Here is a 22209-nt window from a genome sequence, read left to right on the forward strand (position 1 = left end):
AATATAGAATTATACAGCAAAGTGGTTGCCATGTGCCACTTCTTCTCTTGCTCACTTCCCCCTTATCACTGCTTCATACATCTACCCCTCGGTCTCTAATATGCATGTACAGATCTCTGGAAAGGGCTCTCTAGAGGAGCGTGTTTTTGTGAAAGTTGAGAAAAAAGAACCTTTGCCAAGCCAGAATTAATAGATGAAGCCAGGACTATGGAGAGGTTGGCTGAGGCCGAATCATGCTAAGGAAGATATCTGTGGGATCTTATGTTCCATGATGAGTGACACTAATAATAGTATACATAGTAGTTCTAGCCAATGTCTCTAAACTTTGAAGGCCAACTTGATGGCAAGGAGCTTTTCTCTGTCTCTGTCATCATATACATATTGTCATCAAGATGATGTCTTTGAAAAAAGCTGGGTACACAATATAAAATATATTGTGTGATATATTTTTACTGTATACGGTCAGTAGGTCAACCACTGAAGATCCCAATGTACTTTATCTTATTGTATAAATCAGAATTGATTAAACAAAACATTATTTTAGAAGAAACATTTGAAATATGTATTCAATGAAAAGGGTGGTCAATATGTTGGAGGAAACTGGACTTTTGAGTTAATTTTCACACTTTTATTCAATTCGCATCCTTTTCCACTTCCCTCCACAGTAGGGCAAACCTCTAGTATTTTGGAGACATAGGCACGGGGGTCCGAAGCAGCTGCACTGTGCAATTAGCCCATTTTGTGATCTTGTTTTTGTAAATTGCCCTCTATAATTTCTTATTAACATGTTTTTTAGATTATATATACACATATTTTAAAGAACTTTACAATAATAGAAGGGGCTAAATGTGCACGATTTGCATATTTAGCCCCGCCCTCTTCCGACAAAAAGCTAAAAATCGCAGCAATTTAAAGCTTCTGCGTATGTGCATACACCGTGTGTACAGACTGTTCGCCGGGTGCACGCACCCAAGACAACGGGTGGGGGACGTCGGGCGGCGGCAGATAGTGTTTCACCACTAAATGCAAGCAAAAAGTGTTTCTGAAGGGGTAAGTTGGGGAGACTGGTAGAAAGTCTGATTGAGTCTTGTTTGTCGACCTAATGGTGCTGAGGTTGTCGATCTTTTTGATGTCTACCCGTTGTCCAGATACCAGAAAATGTGCGGGCAGAGATAAGAGCCCAGTTGTAACAGCCTGCAAGTTGTGGGCAGTTGCACAGAGATTTAAGGTGGTAATATTATTTAAAAGGCAAAACCAACTGACAAATAATAATAACATGCAATTTGAGACAAGTTTTGCGTTTTGGTCTGGCTCAATAGCAGCTGTCTGACTCCTGGTGAAGCCTAAAGGTGGCCACACATAGGGCCTTATTCTGATCGGAGCGGCCAAACGTGCGTACGTTCGCTATTAACGTACGCTAGCCGCACGCGGCCGTTGGGGTTAAGTCCACCCACAACTCAGCCGCATATGTACGGGCATAAACAACGTAGAAGGGGAGTGGCGTACAAATGAGCGTACGCCAATGTACACGGACGGGCCAGCCCTTACACTCCGACAACTGGCGTACAACTGAGCGTACGCTGCCGTTTACGGACATCTCTCGTCCGTCTTCCCACCGCCTTCTTGCGGAGATCTGAGCGTACGCCAGCTTGCACGGACGGGTCCCTATTGTTTTCAATAGAAAAGTCAGCTTATGTCACCGCTCGTGAGAGTGAGCGTACGTCCGTGTACGCTGACATACCCTTCATATATATGGACCTGCAAATCTTGCCTTTCAACTATAATTATGAAAATTAATTAATTGATTGAATTAATTAATGTGCAAAATAGTGGTCATGGGCTTAAAACATTGCTGAAACATCCTTTGTAGGTGTTAGATGTGGTTTATGTTATTGTATCCTAAATACAAAACCTATGTTTGTATTAGAGTGAACACGTTGACACATGTCGACTTGTGTAGATTGAGTGTGCTACTGTGTAAAGTCTATGAAAGCACGTAGTGAATGTGTATAACTGTTTAGCAAATAGCTACCTTAGCATATATAAGCAGGTCTTCAAAAGATTCTTACCTTAAATTAAACAAACCTTTAAATGTCGAGAAGTATAGAAAGATAAGCTTCCAATGTGTTTGAGTGCTGTGTGTGGCTTGCAGGTAGTGAAATCATGGTTTGGACTGCAGCATTGCTTATTACATTCAGGTGTATGTGTTTGAGTAGGAATCAGCGTTAATTAGCAAACTCAGGCGCACGCTGGCATGCGGTATCTGTAGGGGTGGTTTGAGATGGCGGTTGGCAGCCGCCTGTTTTGTGTCCGAAATGAACGGTGCCTTAGTCGATCGTGCGGTAGTAGCACCGCTCATTTTTGGTGCACACCCCCGTGTACGCCCATATTTACGCCCATTTTCCCTCATTATTTCGGCCGCTCCCCTCATCACGCCCCTATGCCGCCCCCAATGCCCGTACACTCGCGTACAGGTTTTTTCGCACGTAGAGACCCGTCCGTAAGCGTTGTGGAGTGGTCGCGCCTGCGCATTAGCGAATTTACGCATGCGCAGATCATGAAAAAACCCCGGGACGTACGCGTACGGCCCGGCCGCTCCAACCAGAATAAGGCCCAAAGTGCCATGCGCACTGTGCGTTTTGAACTAGATGCAATGCGATCTAGTCCAATGCTATGTGATGTGAGCGGGAGCGAGCATGGCATTGCATGTCCAAAACGCTCCGTGTGTGTGTGGGCACCTTTACACCTTTGCTTTTGCTGCTAATTGCAGCAGTAACAAGTTTACACTGCTGCGTTTTCTCGTGTGATCTGCGATATCTCCTGCCTTAGAGGCTCAATAAAAAAATGTAGTGGTAATAATATAAAAACTACAGTTTCTGTATGATTACTGGGGATGAAGGACTTGATAAATAGATCCGTAACTCTCATAGCATAGAAAGCATACATGTTAGTGATCTTAAATCCAATCCTACGGGATGCAGTTCAAATCCCGGCGGTCGGAATCCCGATGTTCAAAATCCTGACGTTCCCGAAATCCCGACACTTTCTCCCTCCGTGGGTGTCCACGACACCGATAGAGGGAGAATAAATTAGTATGCCGAGCGTAGTGAGGCACCGGGCCTACTGCGTGGCGAGCGCAGCGAACCCGCAAGGGGGGGAATTCGGCAGTCGGGATTCCGGCGTTGGGATTTTGAATGCCGGGATTCTGACGGCCGGGATTTCATATCAATCCCAATCCTACATATGTTGTAGACTGACCCTTCGTGTTACTCGGAGACAGGTACAAATGTTTAATCCTGCTGAAACACGGAAAATCCTCTATAATCTTCTCCCATATAGCATAATCCTCCGCCAGAGATTTAATGGAGCTCTATATCAATGTATGCTATGACCCCTTGCTCCATGTGAAAGGATAGTACTCTACTACACCCAACTATTATGGTTTATGGTTGTCACATGGTTTTCTTGTGTTCACATTATACTTTCCAATCCTAGCAGTACAATAACAAAGCTTGCTGCAAAGCAGTACACATTACAGAAGGAGTCATAGAACAGTGTATTACTGACCAGCCCTCATCTATAAAAGCTTTCTGAATGTGAGACTACTGCTTATCTGAACAATCTTTAAAAAAAATGCTGTGTTCTCTGCATCTATTCACTCATTGTAAATAAATTATTACCAATGTATAGATGGTCTGTATTTATTATGTTATACGGGGTTTAACAACATGGTTACATCACATAATGCTCATGAGCTTCCCTTAATTTGTCTCTAACCATTGGTATTGGTTAGTAGCAGAACTATTGAGGGTGTTCCAGCCCCCATGCCAACCATGAAACAGCCATCTATGGATATAACCAATCTCCTCCTTTTACAGCCAGTTAGATGACTGCAAATAGAAACACTTCCAACCTTTGTATATATCCTGAGAGAAATCTGTACAATTATCAATGTATGTATCTGTACCGTATCAGCAGTACCGGTGCACTAGTGTATCAGTACTAGTAGTGTACTTGTATCAGTGTTATATTTGTCCCATGGCTAATTGAATATATATCAGGGTTGCCGACTTTTACATTCTCCTCAGAGAGCAGACTGTCAGCATCACTTCTGGGGGCGGGGCCTGATGGAGACATCATCAGTCCCTGACCCCAGTAATGCAAATCCCGCAATATGCGGGTCTCCAACGAGGGGACTGGGCTAAATGTGCACGATTTGCATATTTAGCCCTGACCCCTTCCGCCGAAAAAGCCGAAAATCGCGGCAATTTAAAGCTTCTGCCTCCGGGGATATGTGGGGGGGAAGGGGGTCCCCCTAATCCGGGAGGGATGCCCCCCTTCTGGGGGGCCGGGAGGGGGACCCGATTTTTGGGAGCCTCCCGGCCATTTCCCATTAGGCACGTGAAGCACGTGCCTAGGGGTGGCACAAGTTTGGGGGCGGCACTTGGATGCCTCTGATAGTACTGTCAGCCCAAAATGTACCAATAACTGCAAAATATCCACTGTACTGTACTATATTTCATCTTAAATAGAGTGTAAATGGATAGGACATGCAGATACTGCCCCTGTAAACTGTCCTACTTAGTAAATATGTATTCATATTAAAAGAACATGTCACAGTTAGTGGCTTTTTTTTATAAATCCGTTATATTGGCTATTATCAAGGGCTTATTAGTATGAGGGCTTATAAGTAATCAATAAAAATAATACAATTAGGCGGGGGGAGGGGCGCAAACATAATTGTTGTGCCTAGGGGCGCCCTCATCCCTAAATCCGCCCCTGCTGATAGCAGCCAGATCTCTACATATCACCTCGGATTAGCCCACAGTCCTGTCAGCATAGGCACAGAACAATTATCCTACATGTGCCTCTTAATCACACATTATTGCCTTAAGATGTAGTCTGCTAAATATGGTGAGATCCATATGTAGATGGAAATGTGTGAGGGCCAGATGCACTAAGCTTCAAAAGTGACAGCCAATCAGCTCCTACCTGCCATGTCACAGACTGTGTTTGAAAAATGTCAGGCAGGAGCTGATTGGATGGTTGTTTATCACTCTCAGGGCAAGATGTACTAAGCTTGAAAAGTGATAAAATGGAGAGTGATAAACCACCAGCCAATCAGCTCCTACCCGCCATGTAGCAGGCTTTGTTTGAAAAACGTCAGGTAGGAGCTGATTGGCTGGTTGTTTATCACTCTCCATTTTATCACTTTTCAAGGCTTAGTAGATCTCGCCCATAATGTTATCACTTTTGAAGCTTAGTGCACCTGGCATTGAATGATGCCATATGAGGCACATTATATGACATAAAAACATCTGTGTCAAAAATACATTCAGTAACACGAAAAAAAAAGTGCATATACATATTTATCTACAGTGCTTACATTTACAGGGGTATGGGTCATTAGATTGACAGTGTTTACGTTGACAGGCAAAAGGTTACCCACTATTAGTTGACAATCAAAAGATCGTCACACAAAAAGGTTGACATGCATAAGATCAACATGATGAAAAGGTCGACATGAAAAAAAGATAATATAGAAAAAGGTCAGCAGGTACACAAGGTTGACAGGCTCAAAAGGCGGACACATGTTTTGTATTTTGGGTCAAATCTTGATGTTTATTAATATGTAAACACCATCAGTATAAATGTATACTTTTATGGGCTCATCTCACCTGCCGTGCTTCAGGCAAGAAGGCTCGCTAATGTTATACTATGTTATCCACAGGTCAGGGGCGTAATTAACTATTTTGCGCCCCCCCGCCGCACGTTTTTTCGGCGCCCCCCCACACACCTAACCTGCCCCACCCCCCGTACCTGCACCCGCGGTCTGCGTCACATCCTGCCCTCTGCCGGGACCTGCCTGACCGTCACGGTCCTGGCCGGGTCCTGCTGCTACAATAAAAACTGACTCTTAGAAAATGGCTGCCTCCATACTGCAGACAGAAAACTGTCTGCAGTATGGGGGCAGCCATTTTCTAATTGTCAATTTTCATTGCAGCAGGAGCCGGCCCCGGGACCGTGACGGTCAGGCAGGTCCCGGCAGAGAGCCGGGCGAGACGCAGACCGCGGGTAACTATAGCCCCGCAGCCCCCCCGGCGGCGCCCCCAATTTCTCTGCGCCCCCCCCCCGCCACCGCGAGGGCTGCGAAGCTATAGTTACGCCACTGCCACAGGTATATATGACACATGCATTATACATTAATAAATCAAGCAAATGTTCAGAAAACATAAACAAAAAAATATGTGTTGACCATATGAACCTGTCAACCACATGCTGTCGACCTAATGACTGTCTACCAAGACACTGTAGATCCATCATAGGTATATAATGAAGAATACACTTATTTTTGACATTTACTATCCCGAAAATACGGCAATTCGTATTCGTATTGATGTGCTATCAATACGAATTGCCGTATTTTCGGGATAGTAAATGTCAAAAATAAGTGTATTTCTAAATACAAATACACCTATTTTTTTTACAAATTTCCTTTAGTAAATTTCCCCCAACATGTCTACAGATAGTACAGATTGAGATAGAGACATATAGAGATGTGATATAACATGTTGACAGCCTATTTAGAGGACTTCTTCAAACACCTTGTTCCTAACCACCAAACAATTGCTACTTGCCTTAGGCAACTGTACATTGAGACATCATAGTAGATCTCAGTTATCACACAATTGAAGACACAATCATGGTCACAACTAGAAATCCACTACCAATCTTTTTCCAAAACTTTGACTTTTAAATATGTAATGACCTAGCTTTCTCCACACTGCAAAAAGAGAAATGATCTCCAGCACTAACTTTTTAACCTTGAAATCTGTGCAGAAAATCTGATATAGCTTTCACTAAATTAAGTAATATTTACATTCCTAAACTGTCTAATGCAGGATATTGCATGTCTCTCCTGCAGGGGTGGATCTACTGTGAAACTAATGAAGCTTAAGCTTCAGGGCCCCTAATCCCACTATGGCCCATAAGTAACCCTGAAGCTAGTACAGCATAGCTGCTATAACAGCTTGGATGCGTGTCCCTTAGTAATGTGGGAGTTGTAGTCTCTGTGATTTGTACTCTGTAAATAGCATGACACGAATATATCTGTTTATCAGCTACACTTTCCGACAGCCTGTAGGATTCTCTTTGGGTTAATCCCAGGAATGGCAGAGCCTGAGAGGTCCTGTCCAAGGAAAGAAGGCTGGGAGCAATGAAAGGTGAGAAGGAGCCCAGGACAAGGAGGCGTCTAATAAAGTCATTTTGCTGGTGCTGAGCAGCGTGTGCTGACCATGAAAGAACACCAAGCCCTTTTGGACCTTGTTGGATGTTGTCCTATTGTTGTTGGTTGCAATAGGGGCCCTACATAACTGGAATTGTGAGTGATTCAGCCCATGGCAATAGTTCTATCCAGTTGTCTTGAGAGGATCTTAGATATAAATGTAAGAATCAACATCTTTGTTTGGCCATTGGTTAGAGGGTGGTAAGCACTAGAAAAGTTCAACTTGAGTTGTAATGCAGAACATAGAGCTCTCCAAAATCTTGCTACAAATTGCACTCTGCACACTGTTGTAAATGATCTCAGTCCATGTAGGCCGAATATTTTTGAGATAAAGAGTTGCTCTAATTGGGGAGTGGTGGGTAAACCTTTCAATGGGACGAAATGTGCCAATTAGCAAAAATGGGTCAATCACTACCCATATGGTATTGTATCCTTGAGAAGGAGGTAAATCAGTGATAAAGTCCATTGACAAGTAGGACCAAGGCTGTTTCAAAATTAGAAGACTTGAGCATCTTTTGAAACTCAGCATGGCCAGCAAATCGCGAGGCATGGGCCCAATAAAGTTGAGGTCTTAGTTTAGAATTTACAAACGTTTTTCCATGAGGTATGAAAATTACCTCTATTGTAGCAAATTCTTTAGGACTAAGTACTGGATTTTGTTTACTCTCCTCTTGAGAAAGAGAAAAGGACCAAGAACATGCATCAGCTTTCACATTTTGAGATACAGGATGAAAAGACACAACAAAATCGAATCTGGTAAAAAAGAGAGCCCAACGAGCTAGTCTTGGATTCATGCACTGTGCATTCTGCAGGTATAATACATTTTTGGGGTCGGTAATGACGGAAATAGGAAACTTGGCTCCCTCTAACAAATACCGCCATTGTTCCAAAACAAGTTTAATTGCAAAGAGTTCTTGTTCCCCAGTGGGATAGTTTTTTCAGAAGGTAAAAATTTCTTAAATAAATAACAGCATTGAAGCAATTTCCCCTCGGCAGATGAAACTGCTCCAACCAAGATGAAGGCTGAGTCCACTTTCAGAATAAATGGTCGCGTGTTGTCGGGTTGTTAAAGAATGAGTGCGGAAATAAATACTTGTTTTAATTGTGTTACGAATTAATGTGGTAATCATACTAACTATGGAAGAGACGTTTTTAAGAAATTTCCTGAAATAATTAGTGAATCCTATGAAACATTGGATAGCTCTTAATATCATGGGTCAAGACCAGTTGAGAACAGCTTTTAATTTCTCTGGATCCATATGTACACCAGATCTGGATATGATATAGCCTAAGAAGGGAATTGCTTCCTTCTCAAACTCACATTTCTTCAATTTACAATAAAGTTGATTATTTCATAACTGTTGGAGAACTTCCTTGACATGGAGTTGATGATCTTGGAGGTTTTGAGAAAAAAAATTATAGATTATTTAGATATACCACTACTGAATAGTACAGCAAGTCATGGAAGATTTCATTCATGAACTCCTGGAAGATGGCAGAGGCATTTCTGAGGCCGAAAGGCATTACTAAATATTCAGAATGACCATTGTTAGTGTTGAATGCCGGCTTCCATTCGTCAACGGCCCGAATATGAATTCAATTATAGGCTCCTCCCAAAGCTAATTTAGAAAAAATAGTAGCTCCTTTGAACCGATCAAAGAGGTTTGTTATTAAAAGCAGGAGGTATTGATTCTTGATTGTAATGATATTTAACCCTCTGTAGTCCATACCTACCCCCCCCCCCCCCCGTCCTTCTGCTTAGCATGAGATATCGACATAACATCTACTTTAGCAAATACTGTAGAACTAAGTACTGGATTTTGTTTACTATCCTCTTGAGAAAGAGAAAAGAACTGAGAAAAAGCATTAGCTTTCATATTTTGAGATACAGGAGGAAAAGACAACACAAAATTTAATCTGGTTCAAAAAACAAAAAGCACAACAAGCAAGTCTTGGATACATGCACTGTACATTCTACAGGTATAATAAATACTTATGGTCAGTAATAGCGGAAATAGGAAACTTGGCCCCTCTCACAAATACTGCTATTCTCCTAAAGCAAGTGTAATTGCTAAGAGGTTTTGTTCCCAATAGGATAGTTCAGCAGGTAAAAATGTCTTAGATAACCACATTGATGCAAATAAAAAAACCTGTATCCAGCGGGAGAGGTAGAACCTTAAATGAAGCCTTTTTGAAGATTTTCTTTAATATATTCAGCCATGGCCTGTTTCTCCGGAAGGGAGAGTGAGTAGGTTCTACAATGTGGAGGAACTTTCCCTGGCCATAAATCTATGGGACAATCCCACTTCTGGTGAGGAGGTAAATTATTTGCAGCTTTCTTGCTGAAGATGTCAGAAAATGATAAATAGGGTAAATGAATATGACAAGACCCGGTAGCTTCGGCAGCATTTAGCAAAAAGGATTCATGACACATAGAACTCCAAGACACAATCTCCATCTTTCTCCAATCTATTTGTGGAGAATGAAATCCCAATACGATCGGATGGGTTGCCTTAGGAAATACAAAAAGTTGTTTTCGATGGAACACCCCAACATAAAAGTCTAATGTTTCGTGAGTAACAGAACCTTGACGTATAAAATTCCCGTCCACCTTGGAGTGATGAAAAGTGAGTGGCAATAACGAAATCTTAAGCGATGTGCAGACACGGAATGGGCAGTTATGAAATTCCCGATACAAGAAAAGATGATACATTTAATGGACCATCAGGAAGAATAATTTGAACTTATGATAGAATCAGACTTGTTGGGACAATGTCCCAAATTGGCTTTTCCGAGACCAGCTAGGGCCAGGAGTTTAACGGACTGCAAGGACAAGAAGTGATTAAATGTCCTGCCTCACTGCAGTAAAGGTATAGGTTCTGACAAGGTCTTGGTTTCCGTTTCTTTGGCGTTAATCATGATCTATTGATCTGAATAAGTTCATCTATATATTGGGAAGGAGTAGATGGAACAGGATGAGGACTAGAAAAAACTAGACTGCGGTCTTGTCTGGATTTCTCATACTGTCTTTCGCGGTAATGGAGATCTAACTTGTGCATAAAGATATTATTTCTGAAAGTGTAGTAGGAAGATCTCTGGTAGTTAAATCATCTTTGATACAATCAGAAAGACCGGATAAGAACATTATCTTCATTCCATTTTAATTCTGGAGAAAGGGTTTGGAAGTGGATATCATATTGTGCCACTGATTGGGACCCTGAAAATAGGTTTATTGAAAATCTAAATGAGATGAGTTTGGTATAATTTAAAAGAAGAGGATCTGATGTCTCCCATAATGGGGAGACCCAATCAAGGGCTGATACAGAAAGCAAAGCCACAATGGGTGACATTTAATGAGATTTTTTTTTGTGCAAATTTTTCTGCAAAAACCACACCAAAATCGCATGTTTTTCCGAAATCGCATATTTAATGAAATTCACAAAGCGTCATTTTGCCACGAATTTTGGATGGGGTACCTGGGGGAGTGGAGAGCCACCCAATAAAGGGGTCCATGGAGATGCATCGATCAACCGCGCTAGCAGCCTCTATAGCGATGGGACAGTGCTATAAAAGCTGTTAGCAGCGCCGGAGGAAGCCGGCTCACCCCGCTGTCAGTGCGGGGTGAGCTGGCTCTGGAGGAGGGAGGGCAGCGCTGGACCCTAGTTCGGTAAGTATATTGGTGTAAAAGTGAGGTGTGTGTGTAATAAAGTTGTACTTTTCTCTATGTGTGTGTTTTATTTTAACATTCTTTTTACAGGTGGTCTACAAGTACCTGCGGGCCCATTAATGCCCGCATGCTGGGACATGTGGTTCGCCAAGTCCCAGCGTGCGGGGGTAGCCTGCTGGCACTTGTAGTTCACCTGTATAAAGCAATGTTATGTATGAATGATTTAACACTATCAGGCCGTCGTCCAATGGCCAGGGATGCCAGTGACAGCCCCAGGTTTCAGCCCTGGATGGGTGAAGCCGGGGGAGGGACTCCTTTATTGAGGGGGGTCCTCACTCCCCCAGGTACCCTTTCCAAGGCTGACCAGCCACGGTGCTTATGGTACGGCCATGGGACCTTATGTAAAAAGTGCCCCCCCCCCCCCCCGGCTGTGGCATGACACCGCGGGCTGTTAGAGCCGGGTGCTGGTTTAAAAATACTGGGGACCCCCAGATTTTTGTCTGCCGTATTTTTGGAACCAGGATGGGTCCAAGAGTCCAGGGCTGGTTTCAAAAATTTTGGGGACCCCTACGCTTTTTGTCCCCCGTATTTTTGGAACCAGGTCCGGCTCAATGAGCCTGGGGCTGGTTATACTCAGGAGGGGGCCCTCACGCCATTTTATTTTTCATTTTTTTAACACAAAATCTCACATTTCCTCAAATTCGCACATTTTCATGAGTAAAATCGCACATTTTCATGACTAAAAATCGCACATTATCGCACCGTTTTGCCCGGATTTTGCATTGCATTAAATATGCGTATTCCGGAAAACAATGTGATTTTGAAAAGTGCGATAAGGTGCGATTTCGGAAAGTGACTAAAATTTGCATCCTATTAAATGTCACCCTATGTATGTTACACATGTCCTGTCTGAAGGAAAGTTCATAGGCTGGAGAGAAAAGTGCACTGATTAAGAAATATGTAACATAATTTAGGTGTGCCATCAAATTTAATAGGTATTCCCTTGACAACAAGGTATTCCCTTGACAACTTCAAGCTATAAAAACTGCAAAGGCTGTCAGATAAAACCTTCGAACAGCTCTTCTTTTATGATGTTTTGAAGCACCCTCAAGCTGCTTCACAATGTTAACTTCCCAGCTGCTGCAAGGTCTGCTAAATCATGTGACTAGAAGACAATGAAGACAATGTACTGACTCGAAAGTCTTACTTCATATCCACTTTTCATTTGTTTACATAATGCCATTTTCCTTACCAAAATTAGCGTATCTGTTAAATTCTGCATAACCATTTGTTTTCATTCTTTCTTCTAAAATTCTAACTTTTCTTAGATCACCCCTATCACTTACTGTACGCATTCGCTTTTGCCAACCCTCATTAGCACCAGAAAGCCTATAAACCATATATTTATGTGGTTTATTTTAATTTGCTCTGCAAACTGTATTCATTGGCAATAGTTGGTACATTTTCTCAATTAATGAAAATGGTCTAAGTCATAACTGTGCGGAACCATGCAAAAACAATAAAAAAAATTCTGAAAAAAGCCGCTTGTGTTGTTTTTTATTAGTGGAAAACAATTAACTAACTTCTTATGCCGTGGCCATTGGTATGTACAGGATAATGCCAATCCTAATTTAAAACACTTTCCTGTGCTCTGCGTTTCAGTAAAAATGTCTTTACCAATATTTTCACAGCTTTTACAAGTTGAAGAGGGAAATTCGTTCCTGGGATGGGACTTAAAAGTAATAAGGCAATTTGAAACTCAATAAGACCCATGCCACCCAGCTTAAACCCCTTTCTCTCCCTGACACACTCTAACTCCTCGTTCAAGTCCTTATTACTCATGGAAAGGTAAACACTCTGACTCTGACACTGAGGGTTCTCCCAGGGTACACTCTGCTGTTGGTCACATGCTATTGTAATGGGGATGGGCACAAGGCCTATCAGAGCAGGGGGAGGGTTTAGACAGGGTAGGAATGATCACGAGTTTAGAGTGATCACCCTCTGTTCAAGAAGCCCCACCCACCCTTCCCTATTTCTCTTCCTCTTCGGCGGCGGTAAAGAACGGTCATTCTTTAAGAACTCTGTGTGTGTGTGTGTAGGTAGAAGGGTGCACTCTCCCTCGACATCGATTGTCATGGGCCATGCTTCTGTCCGGGGAATGGCCGTCACCACCAGGCCTGATGGCTGACCAGGGAGAGTGGTCACCCAGCATTGTATGTATGCTTAGTGATCTTTAACCCCACCTTTCCTATAGTGACCGTTCTTTAGTGCCGCCACCATTCATAGTCTTAGTTAATTGTCAAAATAAATTTGACATTCTTTTTGAAACGCCAGCACTTTGTGTCGTAACTTTATTTTAAGTTAAGTTATATAAGGTTTAGAGTTAAATTTGTATTTAGGTGTATCAACCGTCGGGGTGGGCCAGGGGGATACCCGATGGTGAGTTTAATAAAACTCACTATTCAGGGCTAGGTGAATGTTATTGATGCATTCATTTACTCTGCTTTTATTTCTTGAAAGCTAGATTGATTGGGATTTACACCCATTTCATAATTACACCATGCACCATGTGAGTTGACAATTAGAGGATACCAAAAGCGCTACCTCTATTAATATATACCAACACCAAAGAATTTAAAATGGAGTGATATACATAACTTTTTAACAATGGATAAACGGCTATCTTAGTCCATCTGAAAAACAATCCCAAAAAGACTCCAAGTTTGGAGTATTTTTTGGATTGTTTTTCAGATAATTGGAGGACATTTATTGACTAAGATAGCCGTTTATCCATGGTTAAAAAGTTATGTATATCACTCCATTTTAAATTCTTTGGTGTTGGTATATATTAATAGAGGTAGCGCTTTTGGGTTTTTGAATTTCTTTCTACAAAGTATTCCTTATGGTGCATGACAAAACACCATTTTCATTTAACCCGTAGCTGCACATCCTCTTAGCGCTGGAATCTAGAAATATTTTTGTGTAATTAGAGGATACCATTTGATACTTATGTAGTAGCAGGGCGCCCACTAAGCAACTTGCTTAGTGGGCAATTCTGCATCAGAAAATTGCATCGCATGAGATTTTTCCGTGCGATGCAATTTCCTTATGTAATTTATTCACTTCACTCTGGCCGCGGGTGCAATGCGATCGCATCGTATCGCATGTGATCGCACCGCAAAATCGCATGCGATCGAATGCGATTTTATAGAGTGCGATGCCATTGACTTTGCTATACATTTGTATGAGATGCAATTAGATTTAGGCACCCCCCCACTATCCTCGCCACCTCAAAGCGTGGCGAGCGCAGCGAGGGGCGGTGGAACGCATCCTTCCGACCTTTTCATACCCCTACTATCCACTTCGGCTTTATTCGGTTTATTCGGTTTATTTTATATAGTGTGGCGAGCGCAGCGTGCCACCGAGCCCGAAACGTGGCATAATCCGCGTCCCCTCTCGGGGCTTGCTGCCCTCGCCACACTATATAATATCAACTCCACGCCGACATGGATAGTGGGGGTATGAAAACGTCGGGAGGACGCGGTTTTACACCCCTCGCGGGGCTTGCTAGACTCGCCACGCTTCGGGGTGGCATGGATAGTGTGGGGGTGCCTAAATCTCATTGCATCTCATACAAATGTATAGCAAAGTCAATTGCATCGCACTATATAAAAAATGCGATTTTGCGGTGTGTTGCGATGCATCGCACCGCCTGCGGGAAGAGAGCAGTGAATAAATTACATAGGAAAATCGCATCGCATGCAAAAAATCGAATGCAATGCGATTTTCCTACGGTGTCGTACGTATGCTAATTGGGCGCCCTGATAATACATAAGTACCTACCATTCTTCTCAAAGAGTTGTATGCTTAACTTATCACATAGATCAACCAAGAGCAGTGGCAGATTTTACCTAAGGGCTTCAGGAATCCAAACCCCCCCCCCCTCTCCTGTTAAATTTGGCATTCCTTCAGTGTTATACCCCTTTTACACCAAAATCCCTGGTTGGGCCTTGGTCTTTGAACACTGGAGTTTCCCGGGTTGGACCCAGCTCCATACCCCATTTACACAGCACTTCGACCTAGGATGTATTGGCAATCACTGGCTGATTAGCAGCACCTGGTGCTTCCTGTTAAATGTGTGTCCAAGGCAGAAGTTTGGATTTCCCAAATGGCACTAAGTGCCTGGGATTCTCTGGAAGTACCCTTATTGTGAGAACTCCCATTGCTGTAACCCGAGAATTGCCAACGCTGTAATTTAAGAAATGCCAATCTGTTATCCTGGAATAAAGAACCAGGCTTCATATTTAACCGGTGTATGGGATTCCTTGTCACAAGTGATAATTAATTCTGGCCTGATTATTTAAATTGAGATAGCGTCAATGCTGTTTTTCGGTAGTATATTTGGATTACCTTATGCATAGGGAGGTGGTAGTGGTGGTGGTGGTGGTGGGGTGCGCTGCTGCAGGAGTCATGATATATACCTTTAGAAAGTGAGTAATTACTGACTAATTAAGCTAATTGGAAACTTAATGTTGACTTGAATTTGACATATTCTAATTTTAGTTCAGATGTTTTAATTAAGGAACAAAACTTTTAAGATGCTTCTCTGCAGCAACCCACATCACAGCTGTCAGTTTTTAGTTGCCTGTCCTTTTTATAAGTAACTTAACAGAAGAAAAAAAAACTACTTTTGTCACTTGAGTTACTATTATTTTAGCTGAGCCAGTTACCTCCACTCCCCTCCCCTCCCTCGCTACACACACACACACACACACACACACACACACACACACACACCTCTGTTTCTTATTATGCTTTTTAAAGTTTACTTGTAAGTATCTTATATGACCATTTCTAAGTTTACAGTGGAAATTCGGAGTTACCATCTCTCCTGGACCTTTCACTGTTCCCCACTAACAGATGCAAATGTTGTGTTTTGTGATTTGTTATGTAACGCTGTGTGTGATCCAGCAAGAGGACACAGGTCATAGGGACAGAGAGGATTTACATCTTCCTTCTGTCACTGGCAGGAAGAGACACAGAAACTGTGCATAAAGGAGCAACACCCAAAATACAAAATATAATGCATTGCATGCTCTGGTAACATTCTGCTTCTAATACCATCATTAGCATTATTTACATGATGACAAAAGAATTCATAGCAACGTTAAAAAATACATTGATTTTACAGGCTTTGGGTCAACATTGCTAAGCACGATCTTATAAATTTTGAGGTTGAGCAAAATCATACTTGCCTATAAAACAATTAAAAATTGTATGCCACTCCCGACCCCCTGGAAAGGAGGGCAAGCCTCCCAAAGCCCAGGTACCCACACTTGGCTACCCACTTAGGGGTTTATTTACTAATATGGGAGTTCTAGTAAAGATGGAATGTTATGTTATTTATTTAGCATCTTCTAGAAGATAATAGATATAATCTGATTGGTTACCCATAGCAACATCCCATCTTCAATAGAATTCCCATCTTAGTACATTAACCCCTTACAGAGCACAATTTGTTTCCTGGCACATTTTATACAGGTTGAGTATTCTTTATCCGAAATGCTCGGGACCACAAGCATTTTGGATAAGGGATTTTTGCGGATTTTGGAATATTACCTGGTGCCCCTATGGTCCCCCGATGTCCGCGGTGTCCCCTGGCATCCACGGCAGCCTTCAGAGTCCTCTTCAGCAGCATCTCAGGTCCCATGGGTGCATTGCGCGAGTGCACAGGTGCGCCGGTGACATCACCTGCGAGCCTGCGCAATGCATCTTTGGGACCGGGGATGCCGCTGAAGAGGATTTCGATGGCCGCCGTGGACACCGGGGGACGAGGTAAGTATGAAAAATGGGGGGTGGGGGAAATACCAAAATATTCGGAAAAACCACGGTTTTCGGAATATTTCGGGTTTCGAATATACTGAAAAGGGAGACTTGACCTGTACTTTCTTTTTGGCACAAAACGTGTCCAACTATAAAAGCCCCATAGTCTTTCTTTTCTTAGTTCTTTCTTATTTTTTTGTTATTTGTCTACAAACTGCCCCTTGCATATGAAAATATAAGTTCATTACATTTCTTACCCTCCTCGCAATTAGCTCCTCTGTATCCTGGGCAGCATCTCCATTCCAGTGCAGTCACTGACTTATAGCCTAGTCTATAGGTTGGTCGCACAACTGTCCTGTAACTGCAAGAAAATCAGGTCATGATGGTACATAAGTAAAGACTGCTTGAGACATACAGTACATGGTCACATGCAATAAAATTAATATGAGGGGTAATTCAGACCTAAACCCAAATTCACAGCGTCCAGCTAAGCCCCCGAAAGTGAAATTTCACCATGCGAATTAATGTGCTCGCTGTTCTAATGAATGTGTATGGCTACAAATCTATTCACAGTCAAGCGAATATGTCCAAAACCCATCGTTACATTGGGTAGAAGTCATCACAGGCTCAGAGTAGCCAGAGACTTACTCAGCGGTGTGTTGGGAAAAGGCATATCCGGCCTGCAGTTGATGTCACACACCCTCCCCTGAAACTCTCAGGCACACCTAGCATTTTCCCGGACACTCCCAGTGTTTTACTAGACACGCCTGCATTTTTCTTAGCACTCACACCAAACAGCCGCTTTCCACCCTGACACGCCTACTCCCTGTCAATCACCTTGTGAATGGCTTACAAATAAAAAAAGTAGTAGGAATTTATTGTAGGACGGCCTTGCACATGCGTAGTGTACTGATCAGGTCTGAATCACCCCCAAAATGTTTCGTCTAAGAGAAAGTACAACTATGCAGAAACAAAATGGAGATGGAGAGAGAGTATATGGACATTGAGTAATCATATCAGGCTGTGTAGACTCACCTTCCTCCGGAGCAGCCTGCTGCCCAGTGACAGTTCTGGTAGACTTTCTGCAAGAAAGTTCCATTCTGAACTTGGCATGACACTGTCCGACTGATGGGCACAGAGCACCAGTTCCTACAATGCATACAAGTAAGATATAATAATTACACACAGATATATTTTTCTCCCCATAAAATTGTAGCATCATAAGCAAAGTAACCGGCTAATATTCTAATGATTTGTTAGTAAATGTAATTTTCATGAAAACATCCGCATACCTTGGTATTACACCACTGCTTCTTTCATTGCTTCTAGAGTGATACCTTTCTCCACAACAGTTGTTTATTCTATGACCCATAGTAGTGCCCCAGGTAGTTTTATTCTCCATATGAGTACCCTAGTTCATTTACTCAGGGGTGGATTTAGGGGTCAGGCCACCCCTAGGCACAACATCCCCCCCCCCCCCCAATTAGGTGTGTGGCGTGATTCAAGACACACACCCTGCCCATCACCTACTGTACCTGGCAGCCCCCTGTGCCACTACTGAGAGCTCACAGGCTGCAGGTAGCTACCTCCTGCACGCAGCACACACTGCCCTCTTCCTCTGCTCCCACCCACACTGGCAGAAGACACGCAATCACAAATGTGCACAGCTATGGCGGCAGCCCAGTGCTCGCTCCCACCACCCCGCGCACTAACTTCCCCCAGTATGCAGCTCTGACCGGCAGCCAGGGAATCAAAATACAGAAGCCGTGTTGACCAGGCCAGAGCCATGGCCTGTAGTAGGGCAGCCATTGGCTGTGCGGCGGGAGCGAGCCCCGGGCTGCCGTCATAGCTGTGCAGTGTGGAGAGCATGTACTCCTGTTTCTCTGGAAGTGCTGCAGCCTGTGTACTTCCAGTGCTACAGGGGTCAGTGCTGCAGCCTGTGTATCACACGCTCCTTTCTTCAGTGGGGTCGTTCTCTCCGGCGACCCATGAGGGGAGGGGTTGGAAATGCCTTGCCGCCCCCAACAGCTGCCTCCCATAGACCCATGCCCAGGCCTAGTGGGAAATCTGGCCCTGCATTTACTGCATCATATTAGTGCCCTAGTTCACATTATACTACACACTGCCTCCCATTGATATTATGCCACATTTCAGTGACCTCAGTTCATCATATGTCACACTGTAGTGCGCCAGTACACATTATACTACACTTTCTATCAGGTCATAATCATATTTATACAGTGTCCCTACTGCAGTAATTACTTTTCTGTATTATAGTGCCACCAGTACATATTATGCCACATGTACTTATCATTATGCATCATTATCATACATAGAAGTCTGGTAAGAGAAAAATAATCGATGCAGTGCTAATTAAGGATTGTACTTGTGAGTTCAGTGCAGGTATTGGTTTCGTTCATCATACCGCTTTTACTTAAATTAGTGCCTTTTTGGAAGGGTGAGATACTTCCCCTGCTTCTCCCGAGTTCTGTTACATTTTCCATTGTGTCTCCTCTTTCTCCCTGCATCCTCATGCCCGGTGTCTTCTCTATGCCCTCATATTTAGCTCTGTGCCTCCTTTCCATACCCCCACATTCTCCCACAGTGTCTCTTCTCCCTGGTCTCTAATTGTCCACATATTCTCCCTTGGTGTCTCCTCTCGCTGGTGTCTGCACATTACCCATATATTATACCCAGTGTCTCCTCATTACCTGCATATTCTCCCTTGGTATCTCCTCTCCTTGGTGCGCATTACATACATGTTCTCCCATGGTGTCTCATCTTCCTCCCCATATATTCTCCCATGATGTCTGCTCCATACTGCATCCACACCCCTGGTGTCTCCTCTCCCTACCAGCATCTGCATACACAGGATTTAGTGTGTGTGTGTGTGTGTGTGTGTGTGTGTGTGTGAGTGGTGTAAGATCCAAAAGCTGCCCATAAAAATGCTCCATTTTTATGGGCAGCTTTTGGATCTTACACCACTTCCCAAAGTCGGCAGAGCCAATAGAGATGATTGCAGTTCATAGTGAGGGTAAAGATAGGAGGAGGGGGCAGTAACCAATCATCTCCTACTTCCTAATGCAGAAAATTCCACTTTGGGTGGAGATCTTCTCAGTACACTGTCCCTTTCAGGGACAATCCTAATCTTACAATATGATCCCTGCCCTAAACTCACCTTGTATTCAGGTTGGGCTGGCCCACAGTGGAACAGAGGAAATCCCTGATGGGCACTACTGCCTATTGGTGCCTCCTCCCTTACAATTCTGCTTCCAGCTTGCTCTCTTAAATAATACATTGTTACTCAGCTAGTGGGTCAGTAAGTTACTTGATAAAGCAAAACCATGAATTGGTAGCTGACATGGGTCCCTAACATTGCATTCACCGTGGTGGGTTCTTCATGCCCCAGTCCAACACAGACTGTAACCAAGGAGAAGCCTATTCTACAACAGTTCCAGTATGACTGCTTAGCTCAGCCATGCCAGTGAGTGTGATGAGAGTGCAGGAGATGGATCACCCCAGTGTAGAGCTTTATTGAGAGGAAAGAACAAAGACCAATACGAGTACTGACTAGTCCTTTTTAGGCTGGGAAAAGGGACAGAACTTGATTCACAATAACCTAGTTCTGGGGCCTCTTAAGCCTCTGAGCCCCTTAGCAATGGCACCCTTTGCACCCAATATAGCTACACCCATGGTCTGTCTGTTGAACATCTCTGAGTTTTACCTTCGCAGGTTGTACATTCTTCCCTATGGATAGTTTTATCCTTCAGTATATGCTCAGTATAGACTGAACAGTATGTCTTATTCTCTATATTGAATACAAATCTATTTTGATAGATTTGATGACAAAATTACTTTCAGGGAGCTCTCATGAGGATAAATTGGAAGCCTGCCAGCTGTTTTGGCCATTGAAATTAAAGAGACAATGATGGTAAATACAATACCAGGCATGATTTGGTTTTAAAATGATTGCCCTTTAAATCCAGCTGACATAGCCACCAAAGATGCTGCAGCTTTCAAAAGCATTTTTTAGTAAATGTTAACCCCTGGACATACCCTCCCCCTCTCCCCCCTAACCTCCTCTAACCTGGGCCTCACCCTCCGGCATCTCTGGAAAAAGCTGGGTATAAAGTCGGCAGGTATGTGATAAACACGCAATAAAACACATACTCTAGTATAGCTACACTGTTATTACCCCAGGCACCTCTCATAGGTTAGAGGGAGTGTCACAGACAGAAGCCTGAGACAGCTTCAGGGGCTTTTCCTCATGAACTGTGTGCCAGAGACCCCTGCAGTTACAGTGTACGTGTGTGTGTGTGTGTGCATGCATGTGTGTGTGCGTGTGTGTGCGCAGTTTGTGTATATGCAGACAGTCCTATAGTCACACAGGGACTACATATTTTAGTAAACTGATTAGACTGTACAGTATGTATATATAATACAATATTTGACAATCTAATTATAATATAGCTGTTTGTGTAATTATGTTTTTCATGAAAACTTAGCGTACTTCTTGAACTCAGGCTACAGTTACTATAAACCGACTGGTGCCTGTGTAAGTGGGAGATTGCAGTGACAATGTAGTATGATTGAATGGTGAGAAATGACATTCTATTACAAATAGAATAATAACTTCTATACATATAAGACAACCTTCTAATAATCAAAATGGCATAATAGCTTTGACAAAATATTGACACAGTGTTTAATGAATGCATGGTACATACATACATTACATACAGAGGCGGAGCTACACACTCATCGGGGGCATGCAGGGCAGGGAGCCAAAATCAGGAGAGGCCCTCTCCCTGCTCTGTTTAGGGATGTCCATTGGCCAATGGTCGATGCAGAATACTTTTGCCATGGATCGGGGGAGAGCCACATGGTTTAACTACATTGATAGCACAGCATAATTGAGTAGGTTTTTAACCCCCTACCCCCCCAAGCTCTGCTCACACCCCCCCTGTAACAGTGACATGAATCAGTACCTGTAAAGGGGATACAGCTACACAGAAATGAAGGACTGGAGCTACATGTGAGTGAAGGGGTGGAGCTACATGTGAGTGAAGGGGCAGAGCTACACCAACCAAGGCTTTACAGGCAGATCATAAGCTGGTACAGATCCAGCAGCCAGTTGGTAGGTAAGTTCACAGTGGGCACTATGGGGGTTATTCTGGTTGACTCACAAGGCTGCAAATTCACAGCCTTACGAGTATGCCAAACCCCGCCTGGCGAATGCCGGGCCGCCTGCCCCTTCTTCCAGCGCGAGTTTACCATCACTGGCTGTGAATGGATGTTTAACATAAACATCCATTCACAGGCTCTGGGGACCCACCACCACCATTCGATGGTCACCAAACATCGAATGATGGCGAAGGCCCACACATATGTAAGGTTGCTCTAAGCGTGTCCACTCGGGAGAAAGTAGGTGCTC

The 22209-nt window shown here is 43.3% G+C and overlaps 1 protein-coding gene across 4 annotated transcripts in view; it reads right to left on the bottom strand.

Annotated features, from left to right (window-relative positions):
- The window catches only part of EMID1 (EMI domain containing 1), a 94258-nt gene that overhangs the window by 67271 nt on the left and 4778 nt on the right, over window positions 1-22209 (bottom strand). For all 4 annotated transcript variants that reach the window (XM_083145501.1, XM_083145507.1, XM_083145515.1 and 1 more), the window contains exons 2-3: window positions 17811-17924; window positions 17033-17136 (exon numbers count right to left, since the gene is read on the bottom strand). In XM_083145501.1, coding sequence (XP_083001627.1) covers window positions 17033-17136; window positions 17811-17924 — 218 coding nt within the window. The remainder of the gene's footprint in view (window positions 1-17032; window positions 17137-17810; window positions 17925-22209) is intronic.

Source organism: Crinia signifera, chromosome 1 (assembly GCF_055691185.1).
Source record: "Crinia signifera chromosome 1, ASM5569118v1, whole genome shotgun sequence".
Lineage (NCBI taxonomy): Eukaryota > Metazoa > Chordata > Amphibia > Anura > Myobatrachidae > Crinia > Crinia signifera.